The 21,529-nt window shown below is 42.8% G+C and overlaps 1 protein-coding gene across 1 annotated transcript in view; it reads right to left on the reverse strand.

Annotated features, from left to right (window-relative positions):
* The window catches only part of DST (dystonin), a 312,958-nt gene that overhangs the window by 87,540 nt on the left and 203,889 nt on the right, over positions 1-21,529 (reverse strand). Inside the window, exons 57-58 of the mRNA XM_066612418.1 lie at positions 20,365-20,860; positions 16,816-18,290 (exon numbers count right to left, since the gene is read on the reverse strand). Of these exons, the coding sequence (XP_066468515.1) occupies positions 16,816-18,290; positions 20,365-20,860 (1,971 nt within the window). The remainder of the gene's footprint in view (positions 1-16,815; positions 18,291-20,364; positions 20,861-21,529) is intronic.

Raw genomic sequence — 21,529 nt, forward strand, 5'->3', positions numbered from 1 at the left:
ATAGCACAAGGGAACAAAAAGATCTTATGGTTGAAGAACTACAAACTGACTAGTAATTGTTCCATTATTGTCAGAGACAAAGGAAGGAAATAAAGTTACTATAGCTCCCAGGTGGTCTTTCTTGCCATGAAATTTGAACTCACTTCACAGAATGAGATAATCTTAACAGAAGTGCACATTTGGACTAATTAAGAGCACCACTTAAGCAGAGTTGATCCAAGGACACCCCCAAATGCAAGTGATTAAAAAAAGTTATTCAGTCACCAGATGAGACAGGGAGGGGGAAAAAAGATGAAGCCACTGAATGTATAACTTTAGGTCCCAAATCCTCTCACTTCTGCAGTAGCTGCTCTCCCCTCCTCCAACCTAGCAATAATCTGTAATGTTTTTGTAGTAATGCTGCCCTCTATGCTGTCACACATCCTGAAAAACCCCATGCAGCTCTTACCAGCCCCTTCCTTCATGCAGGCTATTTAAACAAGAGTGCAGATGAAGGGGGTAAGATCATTATGTTCTAATCCTTGGAGTGCAGTGATCTGGCCCCCTGCTTTCTCACCCTTCCTCTGCAAGGGCTCTTTAAATAAGTAAGACATGCAGAGTGCACTAGGAGTAATCTCAGCATGCTCCACATTTCCTGCTTTAATGAAAGACCCTGCACAGAGGAAGTCGCAGTTAAGGAGGCATGGTTTTCTTTTGAGAAGTCAGGGGAACAGATCACTGCACTCCGAGTACTGGAATGCAGCGATCTTGTGCCTTCTGTGCAGACTCTTTAATCAAAGTAGGAAATGGTGGCACACACTGGGTGTGGTCCATGAAAGGGGCAGCAAGCAGGCCAGCTCCTTCTGAGGTAAACTGGAAGAAAGTGGTGGGCATCTGTTCACCACTCCCTCACAATCTACTGCCCAATGTGAGCATCATTATTTGCATCACAGATGAGCCAGCTGGCCCAAAAAATGGTGCAGAAGCAGTCCAACAGCACAATCATATATACATGTTTACTAAGACCCACTGTGTTCAGTGGAGCTTACCCGCTGGTAAATGTATATAGGATTGGAGCCCAGGACACTCAAGTAGGAGAAGGGTCTGAAAACAGATTTTTAACACCTCTTTCTCAAGCAAGCGGAATGGGTTGTACTTCAAGGTACTTCAATGTCATTTAAAAAGTGAAAATCTACCCACACAGTTGAAAACACTAGGTGGTCTAAAAAACGTCACATTTTTACTTCCAAATGAGAGACATGATTAAGGTAGTGTGACAGCCAGGCCTGGCACCTGCTCTCCACCTTGTATGGTCTCCCAACTCTGAAGAGCTGCCTGCTTTTTGCTTAGCTGTAGTAAGAACTTGGACACAACTCCAAGAGCTCCAGGTGCTGCTGATAGTATAAGGATTGGATGCTAAGACCAGGACCATTCCACCTGCCCCGGTCCTGCCTTCAACTACACTGCACCTGCGTTGCAACTCCTTCCTAATGTTAAGGACATCTCTTTCTCCCACATCAGCTTAATTATTGTTAGCTATGTACAGACTGAAAAGATGGGGAGAAACCCATCAACAGCCTGGGCACATCTATCATTCGCTGACAACCAGTATACTTTAGCTAGTTAGCACCAAGCATCCCGATATAACCGAACACTAATTTAACTGAACTCTCACACTCGACTTTTGATACCTGCACACCACCACTCCACTCCAAACTGTGGAGCTCACTTATCCAGTACTTTGTTAGTCTTGCTTTGCTTTGGTTTACTTTGTATGCTTTATCTTAGAAAATAAAGGATTCCGGTACCCTGACCTCATTCCTTTCTCCAAGGCTTAAAAGAATCTCCAGCCTGCGGCATTGGCTGTAGGTTGACCCAAGGCAGGTAGGTCTTCTACACCAGCTAGAAATTAAAAATTTTCACACCTAACCTAGACATTTTCACACCTAAAAATCAAAGTTTAAAATCACACCTTGCTCTTTAATGGCATAAAATTTACCGTATAATACAGCCATTTTCAGCCACTGTGCTGTGGCACACTGGTGTGCCACAAGTGGTCCACTGGTGTGCCACAAGTGGTCCACAGGTTGCCACAGGAATTTGGGGAAGGTCATTTATTAGTAGGACCAATGGGGCATGTCAGCCCCCACTGGCAGCATGGTGTGCCTTGTCAATTGTCAAAAACCTGATGGTGTATCTTGGCAATTTTAGTGCCTTGTCAGCGTGCCATGAGATGAAAAAGGTTGAAAATCACTGTTATACTAGAGGCTAAAATTCCAGCACACAGCAACTTCATCAACAAATGAGAGGGACAGTGTGGAGTTCCATTTCCCCTTCAAACCCTGGCGTCCACTATAAATTGGGGTGGGGTGGGGTGGGAGGAAGAGTTTCACTGGCAACAAAAAACTCAACTTTAAAAATGGGACAAGCCACACATATAGGAGACTATTCCACTTAAAATTGTCCTCAGGTTTAAAGGGTTTTAGTAGTGGCAGCCAGGAACATTATGCATGTTTGAAGAATGCAAGCTAGTATTGTACTAGCATAGTGGTATTTCAGTGCACTCAAGAGCTTTAATCAAAAAACCGTGCTAATTTTGCAGGAAGACATGGGGAACAAAATGGAATTTCATTCCAGGACAGTCAGACTCTACACCCATCAGAGGACCCACCTGGTCATGCCATTCCCTCAGCCCTCAGTACTGGTGGCAGAAGTAGTAACCCGTGCATTGTCAAGGGGTAGGCAGAGGGTATTTCGGGAGCTCACAGCATAACTTTGTCTGAGAGTCTGCAGCACAAATTCTCAGAAATACTGATCATTATAAGTAAACACATCTACCAGTCTGTAAAGCAACAAGTCCTGAAATAACTTAAGACATGAGGCCAGAGTGACCAAAGAAGAGGGGAAAAAATTACAGACTTCACAAGCACCTGACTTATTACAAAGCTTCACTCAGTTTCCTACTTCAGTCACTGCTCTGCAAATGTTGTAAGATCTCTCATAAAATCTCCTCCAACTTCACAACTACTTTTTGGCATGAAGATGCAAGGAAACCATTTCAGCACATGCAACAAGCCTTTAATCTGGAAACCACAACAATGTGAGATTCATAGTATATACCTTGATGACTAAGGCTGCAATCCTAACCACATTTTCCTGAGAGTAAGCCCCATTGAACAAAATAGGACTTACTTCTGAGTAGACCTGGTTAGGCTTGTGCCCTAAGTCTGGTGACAGCTGAGTAAACCAGGCATATCTTGCCTTTGAATGGCACTGACTGCCTAAAACTCAAATTTGTGTAAAAATGGAACTGCTGATCACCAATGCACAGTGGAAGCATTCCAAATGAAGGGTAACAAGCACCATCTGGACAATAAATAGCCATGCACCAAACAGCTGGAAGTAATCAACTTTGTCACAAACTGTCCTTAATCAATTTTCTAAACTGACCATCTCACCAATTTCTGCCACCTAATAATATGTTCAGCAAATGATCCTAGGGACCTCTTTGGGTAGATTAACAATACATAAATAACTATTTGTGGTGCAATTACAGAAGAACCACCTAAACAATGCAAATCACAAATTGTAATATTCAAAAATGCTTTTATACTCTGAATTACCTTATTAGACAAGCCATTGCAAACTGCATCCAAATTTTGTTCTATCTGTATGCCTGCAGTCCAGACATTTAATTCAGGGGTCCTTGGTTTTGCCTTCTGACAGCATGTGGTATTACTGAGTTTCAAAGGTTGCTGAGATAATTCTATCTCACTTGAATCAGTATGGAACATACTAGGTTCATTGGCTTCATGCAAAATGACGTATTTTGCTAACTCTATAGCACTTGTGTGTAAAGCTGTGTCTTCATAATAAATATCTATGTCCTGAGGTGATATGTCCAAAAAGTCCTTTTCAATCATCCTGTCTTGAATTTCTAATGGCTCATTAACTTCAGAATCATTTCTCACTTCCCTTCTGTCTAAAATGAAATCATGTTCTCTCTCACTGTCCTGGAGCCATTCTGCACATGCTAAAATGTCTTTGTTCAAAGTTGTCAGAGGGCTGCTATGCCGATCCCTTGCATCTTGATTACCTTCAAAGTTCCAGACAGCAACTTGTTCTGTTAGCTCTACCTGAGAAGCATCGTGCAATTTCACTCGATAGTGTCCATTGACAGGGGCACTTCTGGAGGTGAGCAATGAAATTTGCTGTTCACTGCTAGAAATAGTTGGAGAAAATGTTCCGAACGTACCTACCAATCGAATATCTTCTACAGAAGATATGCTCCTAATTTGTTCTGCTAGCACATCTTGTTTTTCTTCTCTTTCTGCTGGAGGACTGCATAGACCAGAGTCTTCTTCTGAAGTTAATGAATTAGTCCCATATTTGCCCTGGCCAGCTGTTCCAAAATCTGACATATCAATAGTTCCAGCAACTGAACATTCACTTTTATTTGCATAGTCTGCAAAATTTGGTGGGACAAGCATTCTCCAGGATCTTCTATGTTCTTTCTTTTCTGTGTGATACTTTGTTTTGGGCAAGCCAGCTGTTCGAATGATGTCACTGTTCAGCTTAAGGGCATCAAAGATCATTTTTTCATCTACTTTATTAGCTTCCCGGCCTCGGAGTTCAAACACACTGGAAGAAGAGAGGGCACCATTGGAGCACAATGTACTAAGGTCCAGTGTTCTATGACTGTAAGGCAAAGTCCGATCTGAGAAATGCCTTGAGGAGAGGCTGCCTTTAGAACCAGAATCAATTTGTTCATTCAGTCGAACCGTGTCATAGATTGACCTCTGAGGAACATAACAGTCCTCAATATTTATATCTTCTTCTTCTTCTTCACCTTTTCCTACACATGGCGGATTCTGGCGTAAACAGTCTGGCCTGCTAAGAGGCTTCCCCATTTCTGCAGATATTTACAGATCCAGCATTACTAGTGTGCTGTCTTAATGGAGACGTGCAACACAACGAGATTAAAAAGAATAATAGAATGCTAGTTTGAAAAACTACAGTAAACCTGCCCTCAGAAGAAAGATGCATACATGCTCAACACAGGACATAATTTATGAGGCGGTTAAGGTCATAATCAGTGCATCTGAAAGAAAAATATACATCTACCTGGTTGTGGCTTAAACATTTTCCCCCTAAAATATAAAGTGCTTGGGTTTATAAGGGAGGGGGGAGCACAGAGAAAACAAAACAAAAAAATCTTTGAATCTTTGAAAACACTAACTCAACACACACACCAACAAAATGTACAAACCCTAACAAGAAAACCCAAAACAGATCTGTAAGTGGCTCAAATACTCAGAACACCCCAGGTAGCCTTCCATTCTTTTCTTCAGGTCAAAATGTGTGTCTTAGATCTCCGGATTAAGTCTTCAGAATGAATCAGCATTGTGGCTGGCAGCAAATTGTCTTCAGGAGGTGACAGATTAACTGTAATCCATTTAGATGGCTTGCAGATTTCCATCTCCTTCATATATAAGCCATGTCGTAGAAGCTTTCTAAGAAAAACAACTTCAGGGAGCTGTGGACAGTTGAAACCAAGGCACAGAGAAAGCCTTCAAAGAAAATTAAGCTATATCCAAAATAGTCACAACAACAGCAATAATAAAAGAGGCTTTTACTTTTTTTGGCAGTAGCTATAAATAATCTTGATTCCAAAGACAGTTTATTTCTTGGGTCCTCACAGCTTCTCTGTGATGCATTCAGAAGTTCCATGGGGGGGGGGGGAAATACAGTTTCTCTAGGTGGCCAAGCCAATGAAATCAAAAAGTCCTTTTAAAGATGCAAAACGATCAACAAGAAACTTTTCCCAGTTCACTCACCAAACACGCTCCTTGAAACTTGTCATCTTTTTTTAAGGCAGCCAGACAGCAGGAAAGAACAACCTTTCCCCCCCCACCTCCCTCCAGCAGAAAGGCACAACAGATTTACATTCTGTTTAAATTCAGGAGGGCTTTTGCATAAACTGTAGCAAAAAGAGTGCGGTCACTGTTTCTGTCCTTGCGTTGAAGCGCAGCTGTAGCAGAGAAGGCATAAAAGGAGCTCCCCAACAATAGACGCTCACATGTACTGCTGCTGCCCAGCGCAGCTGATAAGCTTCCCGGCTCTCCTGGGTTTCTTATGGTCTGACAGGCATCCTCCCAACAGTGAGCTTAAAGAAACGCCCTTTCTATTCTTTAGGCAACATCTGCTCCTATCCCATTCGTTCCCTGAGTATTATTCGAACCAAGCATTAGTAGGTGCCTGACCTCTTCGCTCTACCCCCTTATGCTTCCTGCCCCACATGACTTCACTGAGCCATCTTTCACTTTTACTGTTTGTCTTGTCTCCAAATAAGACTGAGCGGTTGGGTGGGGGGGGGTGGTAGAGGTACACAAAGGAGCAAGTTCCTGTCGGCACTGCATATCAGGCTGCACTCTGTAATTCTGGAGGAACAGGAGGGGGAGGGAGGGCTTGCCAGGCAGAATGGAAAACTGTGCTAATTAGTTCAAAATGTCGAACATTTACTACACATTGCTTAACCCGGTAACCTGACCCTGTACAAGATGGACCAGACTACCGGGACCCTTCCCAAACTGTTGGAAAGAGTGTTCTTTTGTTTTGTTACAGAAAAAAAGCTCCGTGTTGCAAGAGTACCAAGTTTGCAGAAATCTAACCCTAGCCGAATTCTAAGATTCTGAATACTGACAAGCATGATTTTAAACTAACCAAGTATATAACACATAAGTAGCATTGTTTCCCCTCCTCATAAAAAGCTCTGTACTAACACCCTAATCCAGTGTTTCACAAACTGTGGGTTGGGACCCACTAGGTGGATCACGAGCCAATTTCAGGTGGGTCCCCATTCATTCCAATATTTTATTTTTAATATATTAGACTTGATGCTACCATGGTTTGTGACTGTATTTGGGGAAATGTTACAGACTTGCACGTTTAACAAGCTACTCTGTATATTCTTTTAACAATGCTAGTAAATAGGACTTACTCCTGGACAAGTGTGGGTTGGATTGCAGCCTAGGATTGTTAAAAACGTTCCTGCTGGATGATGTCACTTCCAGTCATGACATCACTTCCGGCGGATCCTGACAAGATTCTCATTCTAAAAAGTGGGTCTCAGTACTAAATGTGTGAGAAACACTGCCCTAAACTAATGCATGTTTACTCAGATGTCAAGTCTCACTGGTTCAATGAGACTTATACTAATAAAGTAATGGTATGGCAAGTTAATAGGGCAGGAGGTCTGGTCTAGAAGGTACAGCCTCCGTTAGCCCGAAGATAACACCTTAAGGTCACCAGTTTGAGGCCACCAGCAGCTCTGTGAATGGTGAGACCTTGAAGCAGCTGACAAGCTGAGCTGAGTTATTCCACCTGCTTTTTGGTGTGAGCAAAGAAGCGTATTGGCTGCCCTTCAAGTGAGAGATGAAGAAGCTGCTTGCCAGCCAGCATAGGAGGCAACTGGGAGCCAGAAGTGATACCAGACCGTGAAAGTTCCATCTGAAATGTTGTGCGGTTCTTGAAAGACAGAACCGTTCTGTTATTGTAAAAATCCCCTTGGGGGTTTAGACATAGCCTGCCTATGTGAACCGCCTTGAATAAAGTTAGAGGAGTAATCCGATGACCAGAAAGGTGGTATATAAATACCAGTATTATTATTTATGAGTGACCATGGAATGTGCTTTTCACATTTCCAGTTTAGAACCAATACAAAAGTATTCGTTTTATATTCAATGTCACTTTCAGGTTCTTAGACCATGGCAAACTGTACAAAGATACACAAATATAATGTGCAACCTAGGGGGAAAAAAAACCCAGCACTACTCCTAACAAACAAGGCTGAACGGATATAGTTTTAAAGGGTTAAAATAAAGCATTGCTGAAGTTATCATGCAACTGACAAAATGCAACACAAGATAAAACCAGAATCCAGTAAATACCTAAAAACAGACCCAGATTATTTAATCTATGAGATATGTCCCATAAAAAAGAGGTGTGATACACAATAAACAGAATATACAACTTGCTTTCTCAACAACCCAAAAACATGCCATCCTCCTTATTACCACTGTGTTTACAGAGGCAACACATTGTTATGTGGGTTTTCAATTCCTAGACTGTATTTAGGTCAACCTATCATCAGATCTAGAGCTTTAGATGCATACATGAAGTTCCACATGACGCTGGCTATCCCATTCATTTAATGTTCCATGTGTGCATCTACACTGCACATGCAGAGTTTTCCTCAACAAGAGCAGCACAACCTCTGCCTGTATAGGTCCATGAACTTATCAAAGCCCTATGGATACATGGACTGCACCATTTGGATACTTTAACACATAATAGTTTGAATGATATTTTGCTTCTAACAAGGGGTCGAAAGCATAAGAGGACAAGGTCTCTTATGGATTAGGAACTGGTTGAAGATCAGAGAAAAGAGGGTGGGTATAAATGGGCAATTTTCATAATGGAGAGAAGTGAATAGCAGTGTGACCCAAGGGTACCCATTTTACGACAGTGGAAGCCTCTCCCGCTGTCATAAATGGCTGCATGCGACAGCCCAAAACAAAATAGGATTGGGTTGTGAGGCATATAAAATTATGCATGGGGTGGATAAAGTGAAGTCCTTTTCCCTCTCGCACAACACCAGATCAGGGGACAGCCACTAAAACTGAAGTTCCTTTGACCCTAAATTGAAGCAATCTTTTTATACCTAAACAAAATATGCTTGCTTAGAATGATCCAACAGAAATGTGTTTTTCTGTTCCTATGATCTAGTGTGCATTATTGGTGCACAGTGGTCTTCTTTTACTGGAAAACCAAGTGTCCTGGGGGTATTGCTAACACTGGGAAAACTTTGCTAGAACATGTATAATGTGAGTCAGAGTGGCTTCTAAAAACTAAGAGTTCTGTGAAAAAGGCCTGACATCCAATCCAGAATACATTTGCAGTCAGTTGTATATTCCTATTCTTTTCTATCTCAACTGTGGGCAGTACCAGTGCCATGTTGCCAAGAAGGGCCAGCTTTAAGCCACTTGGACCCTACACCTAACGAGACCCTGCATTAGGGTAATCTACTCCAGTCTTGTCAAATAAATAATTCAGCCATGGAGCTTCCTGGATGACCTTGGGCCAGTCACCGTCTCTTAGCCTCACCTACCTCAGAGGATTGTTGTGAGGACAAAAGGAGGGGAGGAACTATGTACACCATCCTGAGCTCCTAACAGGTGGTAAAAAATGTGTAAACAAACAATTTCACAGTAACTAAAAGAAGTGGTTTTGTAACTCTTTACTTTTTCAAGTCTACAGAGCTTGCGTCTTGAGTACACTTCTGTACTGCAGCGAGTCATGGACTCTTTGCACACAACAGGAGAAGAAGCTGAATGCTTTACACATGCACTGCCTCCGACGCATCCTCGGCATCACCTGGCAGGACAAAGTTCCAAACAACACAGTCCTAGAACGAGCTGGAATCCCCAGCATGTATACACTGCTGAAACAGAGATGCCTGCGTTGGCTTGGTCATGTCATGAGAATGGCGACGGTCAGATCCCAAAGGATCTCCTCTATGGAGAACATGTGCAGGGAAATCACTCTACAGGTAGACCACAGCTGCGCTACAAGGATATCTGTAAGAGGGATCTGAAAGCCTTAGGAATGAACCTCAACAGATGGGAAACCTTGGCCTCTGAGCGTTCTGCTTGGAGGCAGGCTGTGCAACATGGCCTTTCCCAGTTTGAAGAGACACTTTGCCAACAGACTGAGGCAAAGAGGCAAAGGCCCATAGCCAGGGAGACAGACCAGGGACACACTACACTTGCTCCCAGTGTGGAAGGGATTGTCACTCCCGGATTGGCCTTTTCAGCCACACTAGATGCTGTTCCAGAACCACCATTCAGAGCACAATACCATAGTCTTTCGAGACTGAAGGTTGCCGACAACTTTTCAAAGGTAATCTATACATTGTGTTTGTTTACTTGTAGGCTTACACATGTGCAATTTTATATTAAAATGTGCTTTGGTCTTTTTGGTTCATTAACTCAGATGCACTTTTTAAGCACCTAACAGAAAATGCATTGTGTTTCTATGCAAGGACAATGTTTGCACAGGTCGGTACTCCTTATTCATAGGTTTGGGACCTGTGGATTTGACCCAATGAGGGTCTGGAGGGCCTCACTATACTTCCGGATGCGACTGAAAGAATCTTTCAGTTGCGTCAGGAGGGAGGCATACTGAGGCACGGAGGGGTTACAGCGACCTCCCTGTGCCTCAGAAGCCCTGCCTTTTGAAAGCACTTCCAGTTTTTTGCTAAAGCAGAAGTGCATTTCAGAAGGATCTGGTAGGACGTTTGAGGCATGGAAACGCAGTGCACATCCTCCCCATGTCTCAAAACACCTCTGATCAAAACTAGAAGGCACTTCCCGTTGTGTCTGGAGATCTTCTACGGCCCTGACCCACTGACTCACTTAACCAAGAGTTCTGGTATCTGCAGGAAGTCCAGGAATGGATCTCCCATAGATAACTAGTGTCAACAGTATATAATTATTTTAAACTGACAAAAATAGACTTTTCTTCATGATTTTGGTTTTAAGCTGTGAACACAGACAGCAACATTAAAGATGCTAAAGCAATAAATTTCAGATTCCATTTTGCAGAAAGCACATGAAAATAAATCACACGTTGCAAGGAAGAGTTAACACTATTTTGGTTTAATCAGCAAGGTAGGAGGCCGCCACCACACAACCAACCCAAACCAATATAAATATTATTTGAAGCTCATCCATGCCTAGACCTTCCCTGAAGCAGAATTAGAAGGCTTCTCTTGACACATATTTCCACACTGCAAATATACTGAAATGGCCTTTAAACTGTCATATCCAGTAATGATGGGGGAGGGAGACTTAATGAGCCGTTCAGCAATGGAAACTGACATCAATTTCATGTTCTTTTAATAAAATAGAGGGGAAGAGATGATTACTGTACTGAAATATTTTGAAAACATTTCAGGGAATGCAATTACATGACAATGATCAAATCCTGCTTCCCCCCCCTCCCCCAAGATTAAACTAGTTCATTAAAATACTCAGACAAAAGTCCAGCTAGCTAAGCGTTGTTGTTTTTTTTTCCAGGATTGTTTCAAATGGTTTGTCTCTTTATAAACAGGCACAGGGTAATCAAGCAGTTCAGCTACTGAACTTTCCTTTTGTCCACATTCATTCAGTATGTACTTTCTTTGAAGCACACAGATCTGTGATAAAACAGAGTGAATTGGAGCTTTGAGCAGGTTTTCTCAAATCACTTTCCTCCTGAAGAATAGTAACAGACAAGACCTTAGAACTGCTATGCCTTCTTTTTGCTCATCTACATCAGAGAGGCACTCCTAAAAAGGAGCTTGACTACAAACCTGTTTCAAAATAATTAACTGTAAAATATATGCCTCTGGAGTATCACATTTGCTGTTTTCTAAACATTTTCACTAGTCACATTTTCTCTTTATTATTATTTGATATTTTTTATTTTTACTTTTTTTTTTATTCTCCCCTTCTTCCAAGGACTTCTGGACTTCAAACTGTTTGCACTAGTGATGTCTACTTAGGGTTTTATACTACCTCCTGCTTGGTTAACCTGGGGCCAAACACTATCTCACAACCTAGCATGCCTCATAGGATTGTTGAAGGGATAAAGTGGTGGGGTGGGGGAAGACACCACACATATATGCCACCTGATCTCACTGGAGGAACATTGGGACAATAATAATGCCTGAAAGAAACTAATGCCATCCTCTCAGAAGGCTTAGGGCACATCCTAACCAACTTTCCAGTACCAAGGTAAGGGCATTGCAGCTCTGAGGTAAAGAAACAAACATTCCCTATCTTGAGGAGGCCTCTGTGCCTGCCACCCAATGGCAGGATGCAACACATGCCCCATTGGAACTGCTGTGTCAGTGCAGGGAAGTTAGTTAGGATTTGGGCCATAGCATCTACTTTCTACAGTTTAAGTAACGCTGATCTGTAATGTCTTTTTCGTGCATTCCATTTTTCTCCTTTGGAAGGGAAGTTTTAAAGAAGTATTTGGGAGGATATCGGAAGAGTAGGAAAAATACCTGTTTTTAAGGAAGAAAAAGGTTTTGGAAAAAAAACATTTTCAGAAAGGAAGAAAAAGTTTTGACACACCTCAATTTGCTCTGTTCTCTTTCTGTGTATATGGGGGAGTGGAAAAACAGAGAAATAAACTTATATGTTACCTAGACAATACGCAATGCACATGACGTTCTCCCTTTCACATCCATGCTTTCTGCACTAATAGCAGTCTCCACTGGGTTAGCCATTTGAGCAGATGCAACCTAACTGTACCTTTCTCCAAGGATAATTTTTTTTTTTAATTGGAGAAAGGTTCAGTTAGGTTGCCTCATACACACATTTTATTTGCACAAATTCAAGGATATGCACTTGTCAAAAAATTGAGAGAGAAAATCATTGAGAAATTTGTAGCAGTATGTGTGTGTTCAGCATTAACTTTAATATCAGACTGCCAGGAAAAAACAAAACAAAACACAAAGCTCTAACACACAAACAGGGGCTCATTCTGAAAAACATGGCATATCTTCAGAAATGAAGAGGTCATCTGAAAGGATCTTCAGAAGTGTATTTTAAGCCCAGTCAGGTTGCCCTCACATAACCTGTCAGATGCTAATGGAAGGCAAAGAAATAGGCTAATCTTTGCAGCCCAACAACAGGGATTTATGAGGCTAAGTGTTGGAGTAGGTGTAGGAGGCAAACACATTTTGCATGAGTATGACAGAGAAGACTAGAATGTCTCTGGAAAGAGCATGCTGAACAAATTTTTAAAAGACCCCATTATTCAGCACACTCATACACCCAACACATATATCACAGAACCAAGCCCTAAGCTAGTGCTTGCCAAATAATTATAATTGATAGGTGGAGCATTGGTTTCTTCCTGGCTTAAAACTGGGGGCATACTCACTCTACACTCAAAACGACATGTCACATTTCAGTCTGCTCCCAAAACAATGGACAGACATTAACTTTGCAGGGTTAACATGGTGAGTATTGCTTCCTAGCACCCAAGCCTCTCCACACTGCTTAGTCAGTCAAGGCTCAAGCATGGGACTTTGCTTTCTGAGAAATGATCATACCTCTGAGATTCTTGTATGCCTGTCAGCTGTTGCACGGGTTGCATCAGGAAATCCCTTCACTTCCCTACTCCCATCCTGAGAATGATGTCACTGCCCATACAATGGCAGGGAGAAAGGGGGTGGGGGAATCAGTGATATATGGAGCCTCTCTGACAGGCTTAGACTGCTGGAGTGCATCTGATATGATGACTTAATTTTTCAAGACACACTTCTTGCAGTACACTAGTATGCACAATCCAGTCTGAGAATCACCGCCCTTAGCCCTAGTATGTACAGCAAGGGGTGGAGTTCTCCCCCTATATCTAACTGCCAATCTGCTTTTTTAAAATTCCTAATTTGCCTCCACTTCTACACATCATTACTTCCCTTTAGTCAGCAGTAAAGAATCATAATAAACTAGTACAAAGGATACATTAATAAGATCGATTCTGTTGTTTTCCCAGATTCTCCACAGTTACTACATCTTGACAACAAACAGAAAGACCATCCAGTGTGCAACATCAGGACATATAGTAACTTCCCTTATACCAACCACTGCTAGGAAGATTGGAAACCAGGTATGTCACTAATTCAGGGTTTTTGTACCCAGAGTGACTCCAAGGTGGTGAGACCACCCCACATGCACACACACGAGCTGTCCTTTATTTCTGGCAATGAAGCAGTTTTTTGATGTCATCTTGCACAGCTTTTGCATCAACCCCCATCTCAGTTCTTCTGCTGACATCAGCTCTTTCTCACAAGCATGAAGAAATGCATGGCTATGCCTACCCATAAAAAATAAGGAGCAACATAATGTCTTCATTGCACTAAAACTTATTTAGAGCTCATATATGTCCTTCCTGAAGCCCATCGAGCAGGCAAGAGGAGCTAGTTGTGAGTTTCTCTTCTGTGCAGCATAAGGGGATGTCGCTGCCTGCAGGACTGCCAGGATATTTCAATTTTGCCACTAAGCCATTAAGAAATGAAAACTGAGTCCTGGAATCAGAATTCAGGGTAATTTCTTTTCCCTTCAGCAGTTCGGGGGACTTTGGACTTACTTCAGACTAAAATAAATTTTGCTAGACAGCTGTCTTGGACGAGAGCCTGGGTTGCAAGACAGAAAGCAGAACTCAACGTCAACAGAACAATTGTACAGTCCTGGCCTACTGCCTTTGCCTTGCTTCACCTCCACGCTTCTTTACTTTGTGCTGACTGAACAACAGCTAACTGATCCTTGCAATCTACTTTTGATGGAACTTCTTGACTACATAAGCCTTGGCACGAGCCCAAGCCATGAGTCTTGGACAATCCCCTGGAACAAATGCTTTATCGCAACTTCTTGGCCCTCCACCAGAACTCTGCTTGACCTCTCCTTCACTCTGTCACAGGACTGATAGTTCCTCATGCACGGTAAATAAATGAAACAAATATCTATTGCCAATTCATGTATATGTTGTCAGAGAGAGTACCTGAATGACAGTTTGCTTAGATCTTCTCCCCAATATCTTCTATGTGGGATTGTTTTATATTAACATTCTATGCAGAGTAAGAGCTCTCTCTTTCTGCATGGCTGTACAATGTCTCTGGGATGCTCAAGACTGTGTTTATGCTTCATCTTGCTCTCAGGGAAAAATCCTGGCTGCAGCCTGAATGGGTGTAGGAAGGGCTATGGTTCGGAGCTGCTTGAATCACAGAGTCCATTTACTGTTCCATGAGAAAATCCTTTTGCCAAAGCAGCACTGAATCTCCTGAGCAGGGCAAGATAATGATGACAGAAATGCCAGGAAATGTAAGATGTCATGACGAATCCAAACTTCTAGAATACATTAAACTATGTGGTGGAGCTTTAGAGTGACCAAAAGCACAACAGTTAGCAATTTAGGGCATTTGCCCTTGCCTGGCTTGTTTACTGGCCAGCTTTAAAATTACCAATCATGCTGTCTGTGAGGGGGAGCAGAAAGTCAGGTTGTTTACCTATAACTTTATATTCTTCAAGTGGTCATTTGTGCAGACGCAGTTGTACAGGGACCAGAAAAAAGAATACTCAGTTTTGCTAGAGATCGCCAAAGCTAAATATTGGGTGTTATGTTTTAAAACGACAATAGGAAGTTTGCCTAACAACATTGTCCAAAGAAAAGACACAGTTCTTGGTTTCTACTGTGCTGCATGCCACTGAGCTGAGAACACTTCAGATTACATCAGGCCACAACCCTCAATCTACTCGTAAAGTCTAAGGACCCCAAAACCAAAAGACTGTATGGTATGAGTTGCTAAGTTGCTGGACAACTGAAGTTTTAATCATTATAGTCTGCATAAATATCACTCACTATTTTTCAGCATTTTTATTTCTAAATATGCAGTTAGAAAGCAAACAATTAACAACAAAAGCTGCTTATCCACAAATCTTCATATCTAACCTGAGAACGCAGTGGGTAAAACAAATGCTAGAAGCTTTGCAGTCAAAAACTAGGCAAAACACACCCTCTGTTGGGACAAATGCAAAATGACGTGTACATCATTCTCAGGAAACAGGCATTTTTGAAAGCAGGAGTGATTGCCTGGGCCTATGCTAACTCAGTGACACTGAGAAAAGACCGTGAATAAAGGAAGAGTTATAGTTAACCTCCATGTGTCAGCTACATGTTATTAATGTGAGTTTCATATGAGTTTCATTGACTTCAGCAGTCTGGCTGCTGCTAGTTTCCAAACTATACACTATTCTTACTCTGCAACAAAAGGAACATAGGAAGCTGCCCTAAACTAAGACCAGTGGTTCATCAAGTTCAGTACTGTCAGCACTGATTAGCAGTGGTTCTCCAAGATTTCAGACTGGAATTTCTCTCTATCTGGAGACACCAAGGATTGATCGTGAACCTTCCGCCTGCAAAGCACATGCTCTCTCAGTGAGATATGGTCCCTCTTCAAATCTAACAATCTGATTCAAAAAACCAGTTCACATGTTTACCAGATGACGATAGCCCAGTGGACATCCCTCCGGCATGAACCTAAAGCAACAAGCAAGGCAGGCACGCTGCATGGAAGTTCGTATATACAGAGGCCTGCACTGAATGATCTTTTCTCCTTTCCTCAAGGGGGAAGAATAATGCAAATCAGACCTCTGCATGGAGCATCTGCCTCAACTTTAGTCACAACAGCATGGCGGAAATGAGGGAAAGAGAAAGTTGCTCTTCTCCTCGTGAAGAGGAATGTTAGCCCGGTTAATGCGTGAAACGGTCATATTTTGCCCCTGCAGTTACCACAGCACATGAGACTGTATCCCACAACAGACACAATGCAACTGCATGCCACTGAAATCCTCAAAACACATACAAAACCTTTTGGGGCGGTATTAATGCAAACTGTGCAGGTGCAGGCTTCTGAATGACAATGCAAGAAGGTACCAAAACACCTCTTCCCCACATCCTTCATTTCTACCCCAGTAAGCTCTTCTATGACACAGCTGTACCACACACAGTCCGCTCTGGGGAAAGCAGGAAGAAGAGAACAACCAGTACAATCATCTATGAGCCAAAACAGCAGGTTCAACACTGAAGTAAAACACTGAAGTTTTCCTTTTGGGACGAACTCTTGAGCAGCTCACCTCACAACACTCTTATTGTTATTTTTTATTTTATGGACATGTTTTTTTTTAACCCACTATTCCAACAACAGAGAAAGCACCTTCTTACCTTAAATATCTCCAACTGTTGATTAATAGTCTCTGTTTCCATGCCAACAGGACCTTGCGACTCTTCATGTTCTTCAGCTTCACCAAGCAGTTTGGAAAATCCCTTTAGTTTAGTATAGAACTCTTCAATACGGTTAATAGTCCCCTCAATCTGTTCCTCCCTGGCTCTCGCTCTGTCCAGTAACTTGTTGCATTGCTTATTTAAAGCCTCCAGGTCCCTTTTTATACCTGTAAGATCAGGGGAAGCTTCAACTTCACTGGCTAACATTGCTTTACAGGTCTTGTTTGCGTTCTCATTACTGGTTATCAGGTCTTCTAAATTTTTAAGAAAAGTTCTGATATTCTCTCGTTGGGATTGCAATGTGACAAGATCCCTGCCCACAGAAGCCATGCTGTCCAACTCATCATCAAACTCTGCAAACTGAGAAAACATCTCTCGGATGGTGTTCTGGAAATGACCAATTCCCTGGAGTTTAGACTCCAGAAAGGAGCATTTATCGTCAACCTGCTGGCTGATTGTACTGTACTCTTCTCCTAGTGTTTCTGCTTGCAGCAAGAGGTCAGAAACGCCTGATGAATCCGAAGCATCCACCACCAGTTCTTGGGCAAGCTTCTTCACCTGGTCCACTTGAGTTTTTATGTTCTGAAGTGCTTTCTGCTGAGCCTGCATAATGGTCAAGTGTTTGTTGCTGTAAGTCTGGGGTTTGAGAGTATCATGTGCTTCCAAATGTTCCCTGGCATTCTTGAGCTGTTCTTTAACTTCCTTGGATGATTCCTGAAACTCTTTCAATCTCTGAGACATCATTTCCAGACCTTCCCTCCTCATGTGCAGTTGTTCTGTGACTGTATCCACTTTTTGGATCAACATTGTCTTTTCCTCTTCAATGACATCTTTATCTGTCTCGCAGGCACCCACTAAAGTCTCAGCTGCATTGCTTAGCAGCTCCACCATCCCTTGGTGTTTGTCCAAGTCCTTCTGCCAGGACTTCACCTGAGTGATGGAATTCTCCAGCTCAAAAGGATCTATGCCCATTTTTATTTCAGACAGGTTGCTTTGGCACTTGGTTATCCAGGGCTGCAAGTTCTCGACATGCTCTTTGTATCTGAGGGCTTTTTCCAGACAATCGTTTAACTTATCTTGCCGTTCTTTAACTTGCTTGTTCATTTCATCCCAATTACTTTTAAGCAGGTTCAGGTGGGACTGCAGCTCTGCCCTCTCTGCCCCTTGAGTCTTCTGGAGTAGACTTTCACCTTCTGCAATTATTTTTTCATAGGAACCAATCTGATCAGACAAGGTGCACTTGAACATTTTCTGGTCATCAATTAATGACTGCAGCGACGCCAATCGCGTAGAGATGGGGCGTGACTGATTCTGTTCTTCTTTCTTTGTGTCCAGCCAGGCCTGAAAGTCCTTGGACATTTGCTGGAACTGATGAGAACTAGCATAGGTTGACTGAAGTTGCTCAATGTGATTGCCTGCAGAAGACCAAAACAAAATGTTTAAAAATCAATGTATATGATGGGCTTCTAAGTATGATCGTGATGAATATTATTTCAGTTAAGGGGAAATACATGTTTTGCAAAAAAAAAAAATCTACTTGATTAAAACACTGCTATTCACTGGAACATGCTCACAAAAGAACACAATGCTATTATTTGATGAACAACCACTTAGGGCACTGGTTCTCAAACACTCTGGGAGTCTGAGTACCTGGGGTAAGTACTTGTGGGGGTGGAGACTGGGATGGGGGAGTATCTCGATGGCGCTGCAGCGATCACGGCGCTGTGGGCTTCCATGTGCATTTAAACATACTTCAGGCACCCAGATGCATTTAAACATAGCTTCCAGGACCCTCTGGGAGACTGCACAGTCTCCCTAGGTATGTTTAAATGCACCTGGGTGTCCACAGGACCCCAATCGCTGCGGCACTGTCGGAGCACCCATTTATGACTCATTCCCCTTAAGGGGAAAGTGACGCTTTTAGTTTCCAATAGTGGGTTATGATCCACCAGTTTGAGAACCACTGACTTAGGACAGCGGTTTTCAAACTCTCAGGGAGAGTTTGAACTGAAGTATGTTCTTGTGGAGGCGGAAGCAGTGACTCAATCCCCAGGATTGCGTCGCTCAGGGGGCTGCATGGACTGAAATGCACTCACCAGCCCCTGAAGCAGCCTTCCTGGGATTCAGGGAGCCCTGTGTGAGTGTCTGCAGGGCTCCCCAGGTGCTGAAAAGTGAAAGTGCAGCGGTCGCGCTCCACTTCTGCAAAACTGGAAGTGGAGCGCGATTGCTGTGCTTTCACTTTTCAAGACCTGAGGAGCCCTGCAGACCCTCGCGCAGCACTCCCCACACTCCTGGGAGGCTGCTTCAGGCACTGGTAAGTAAATGCCAGCACCTGCAGCCCCCTTAGCGACGTGATCCTGGGGATCACGGTGCTGCCTTTTCCCCGCCCCTTAAGGGAAAGCGGCCAGGGTTCACATGCTGGGGCATCGCAATGCCCTAGTTTGAAAAGCCATGACGTAGGGAATGCTAATATTACAGTCTGAAACTCTTGGTACTGGCAATATACCAGAGAGATGGCTGTGGAAGCAAGTCATATACCCAGCACAGTATGGTCACTGACCTCAAGAAATGCCTCTGACTATTTTGAAATATCATGAAGAATAAATAAAGACAAAAAAGGCTCACTACAAAGTGCTAAACTTGCAGAGCTTCTTCAAAACTCAGTGAGAATGACAGTAAAATTTCAAGATTGCTGCCAGTTCCCATTATATTTCTATAGAACTAGATCTCCTGACTGAGACTGGAACTCAGGACTGCTTTCTACTATACACTGGTATACCGGGGGGAAGTGTATGTCAGTGGGTACAAGTGATCCCAGGCGGCAGACTACTTCCCCCTGTAGCCACCATCAACTTCCCCCCGCAGCCACTTGGACTGCTTTCAAGACGCAGTGGCCATTCTGAGTGATGTGGAACCACTCCGAGTGCGTGCGAAGGTAGCAGGTTCCCCCCTTGCAGCCTCCTGGAGCAGCGGCATGTTGCTCAGAGTGGCCACACCATATATCACCGCAATTACTTCCAGGGCAGGGGGGTGGCACTTAAATGGGTGCCTAAGGCAGCACAAGCCTCAGGAATGCCAGCGCTACTGTATACCATAACACCATGCTGGAGTGACCAGTCAAGATATACAAAACTGTAGTACTGGTAAGACATAAATACACGTACAGGTTATGTGCAATCATCTTCCCTTAAATTACTTTGTATGTAATGGAGCAGCTTGGAGGAGCTGTAATTCAAAATGTGGGAATTACGTGGCGAATGCGCAGTCATATCTCATTTGCTGTTGCAAAAAGGAAGGCCCGAGGTTCAACAAAGTCCAGAAAAATGCAGTTGCTTCCCACACTTGAAGTCCCAGTGTAATTTCAGTTCCTTCTAGCCACTGCTCTGTGGCGCCGTGGAGATAATCAAGCCTTGATTTGGGTGCAAGGCCACTTGTGCACAAAACAGTTTCCCCACTATTGTGTTTTTCCTTTTTCACTTTGACACTCACCTGCTTTTTGCTCCAGATCCTTAAAGGGCTTTAAGACACCATCTAACTGCCTCATAAGTTCTGCTTTCAAGTAATCTTCTGCCACCAGTGCTGACAGTTCTTCACACAGAGACTGGGCAGCATTTATATTTGGCATTTCTTGTTCTATTTCCTGTTTCACTTCTCTGGCTGCTTCCAGTTGCAGCTTCACAGCATCAGGGTCTGTACTTACAGCCAGGCTGCTGCTGAGTTTATCATTCAAGACACTAAGTTTCCCAGAGAGCCTTCTCAGGCGGCTTTGATATTCTGTGCTTTTGACAATAGCCTGGTCAATTCTGCCACATCGGTCACTTAGTTGCCCTGTTAAGGCATCCCAGTTATGCGCCACAGCAGCCAACTGCTGCCTCACTGTTTCATGAGAAGGCGGGTGGTCACCTGGCCTCTTCAGTATCCCTTGCCCTGCCGTAGTTAGCTGTTCATACTGGGCTTTTCGAGTGTCAAACTCTTTGAGCAGAATCTAAAAGTGAGAACATGCATGGAAATTAATTTTGGGAAAATGTAAGAAAAAGAAATTATTTTACTATTAGCAACTATTCCTCTGCTTTAACTCAACATTTACTAGCAGACTGTTTCTAGTTCTGCCCTCAAGATAGAAAATCCCAGGTGGTCATATTCAGTGTCTGGCTTAGAGACTTTTTCCTCAGCCAACTAAAATCTGTCATAACTAAACTTCATTGAAACCAATGCCACAAGTTGGTTGCAATCTTAAAACTTAAACACCACTGCCCTCAAAATCCACATAACAGTTCAGGATTAAAATCTTTTAAAAGTCTAATTTCAACATTGCTATGAACAAATAACAATGTTATTTAATGTAATAAACTTCATTTCTTTTGTGAGATCAAGTCTGTACAATTCTTTAAAATGCTGAGAGCAACTGTTACCCTGCACATGCCCGATCTTGTCTGATCTTGGAAGCTAAGCAGGGTCAGGCCTGGTTAGTAGTTGGATGGGAGACTGCCTGGGAATACCGGGTGCTGTAGGCTTATACCATAGTCTTTTGAGACTGAAGGTTGCCAACCATTTTTATCATTATTCGGTATTCTTTATTGGTTTCAAAAATTGTATTTCTCAAAAAAGCAAACTAAATTAAGCTGTAAGTTATTTGATAAATTGGTGTGACCAA

Source organism: Tiliqua scincoides, chromosome 1 (assembly GCF_035046505.1).
Source record: "Tiliqua scincoides isolate rTilSci1 chromosome 1, rTilSci1.hap2, whole genome shotgun sequence".
Taxonomy (NCBI): domain Eukaryota; kingdom Metazoa; phylum Chordata; class Lepidosauria; order Squamata; family Scincidae; genus Tiliqua; species Tiliqua scincoides.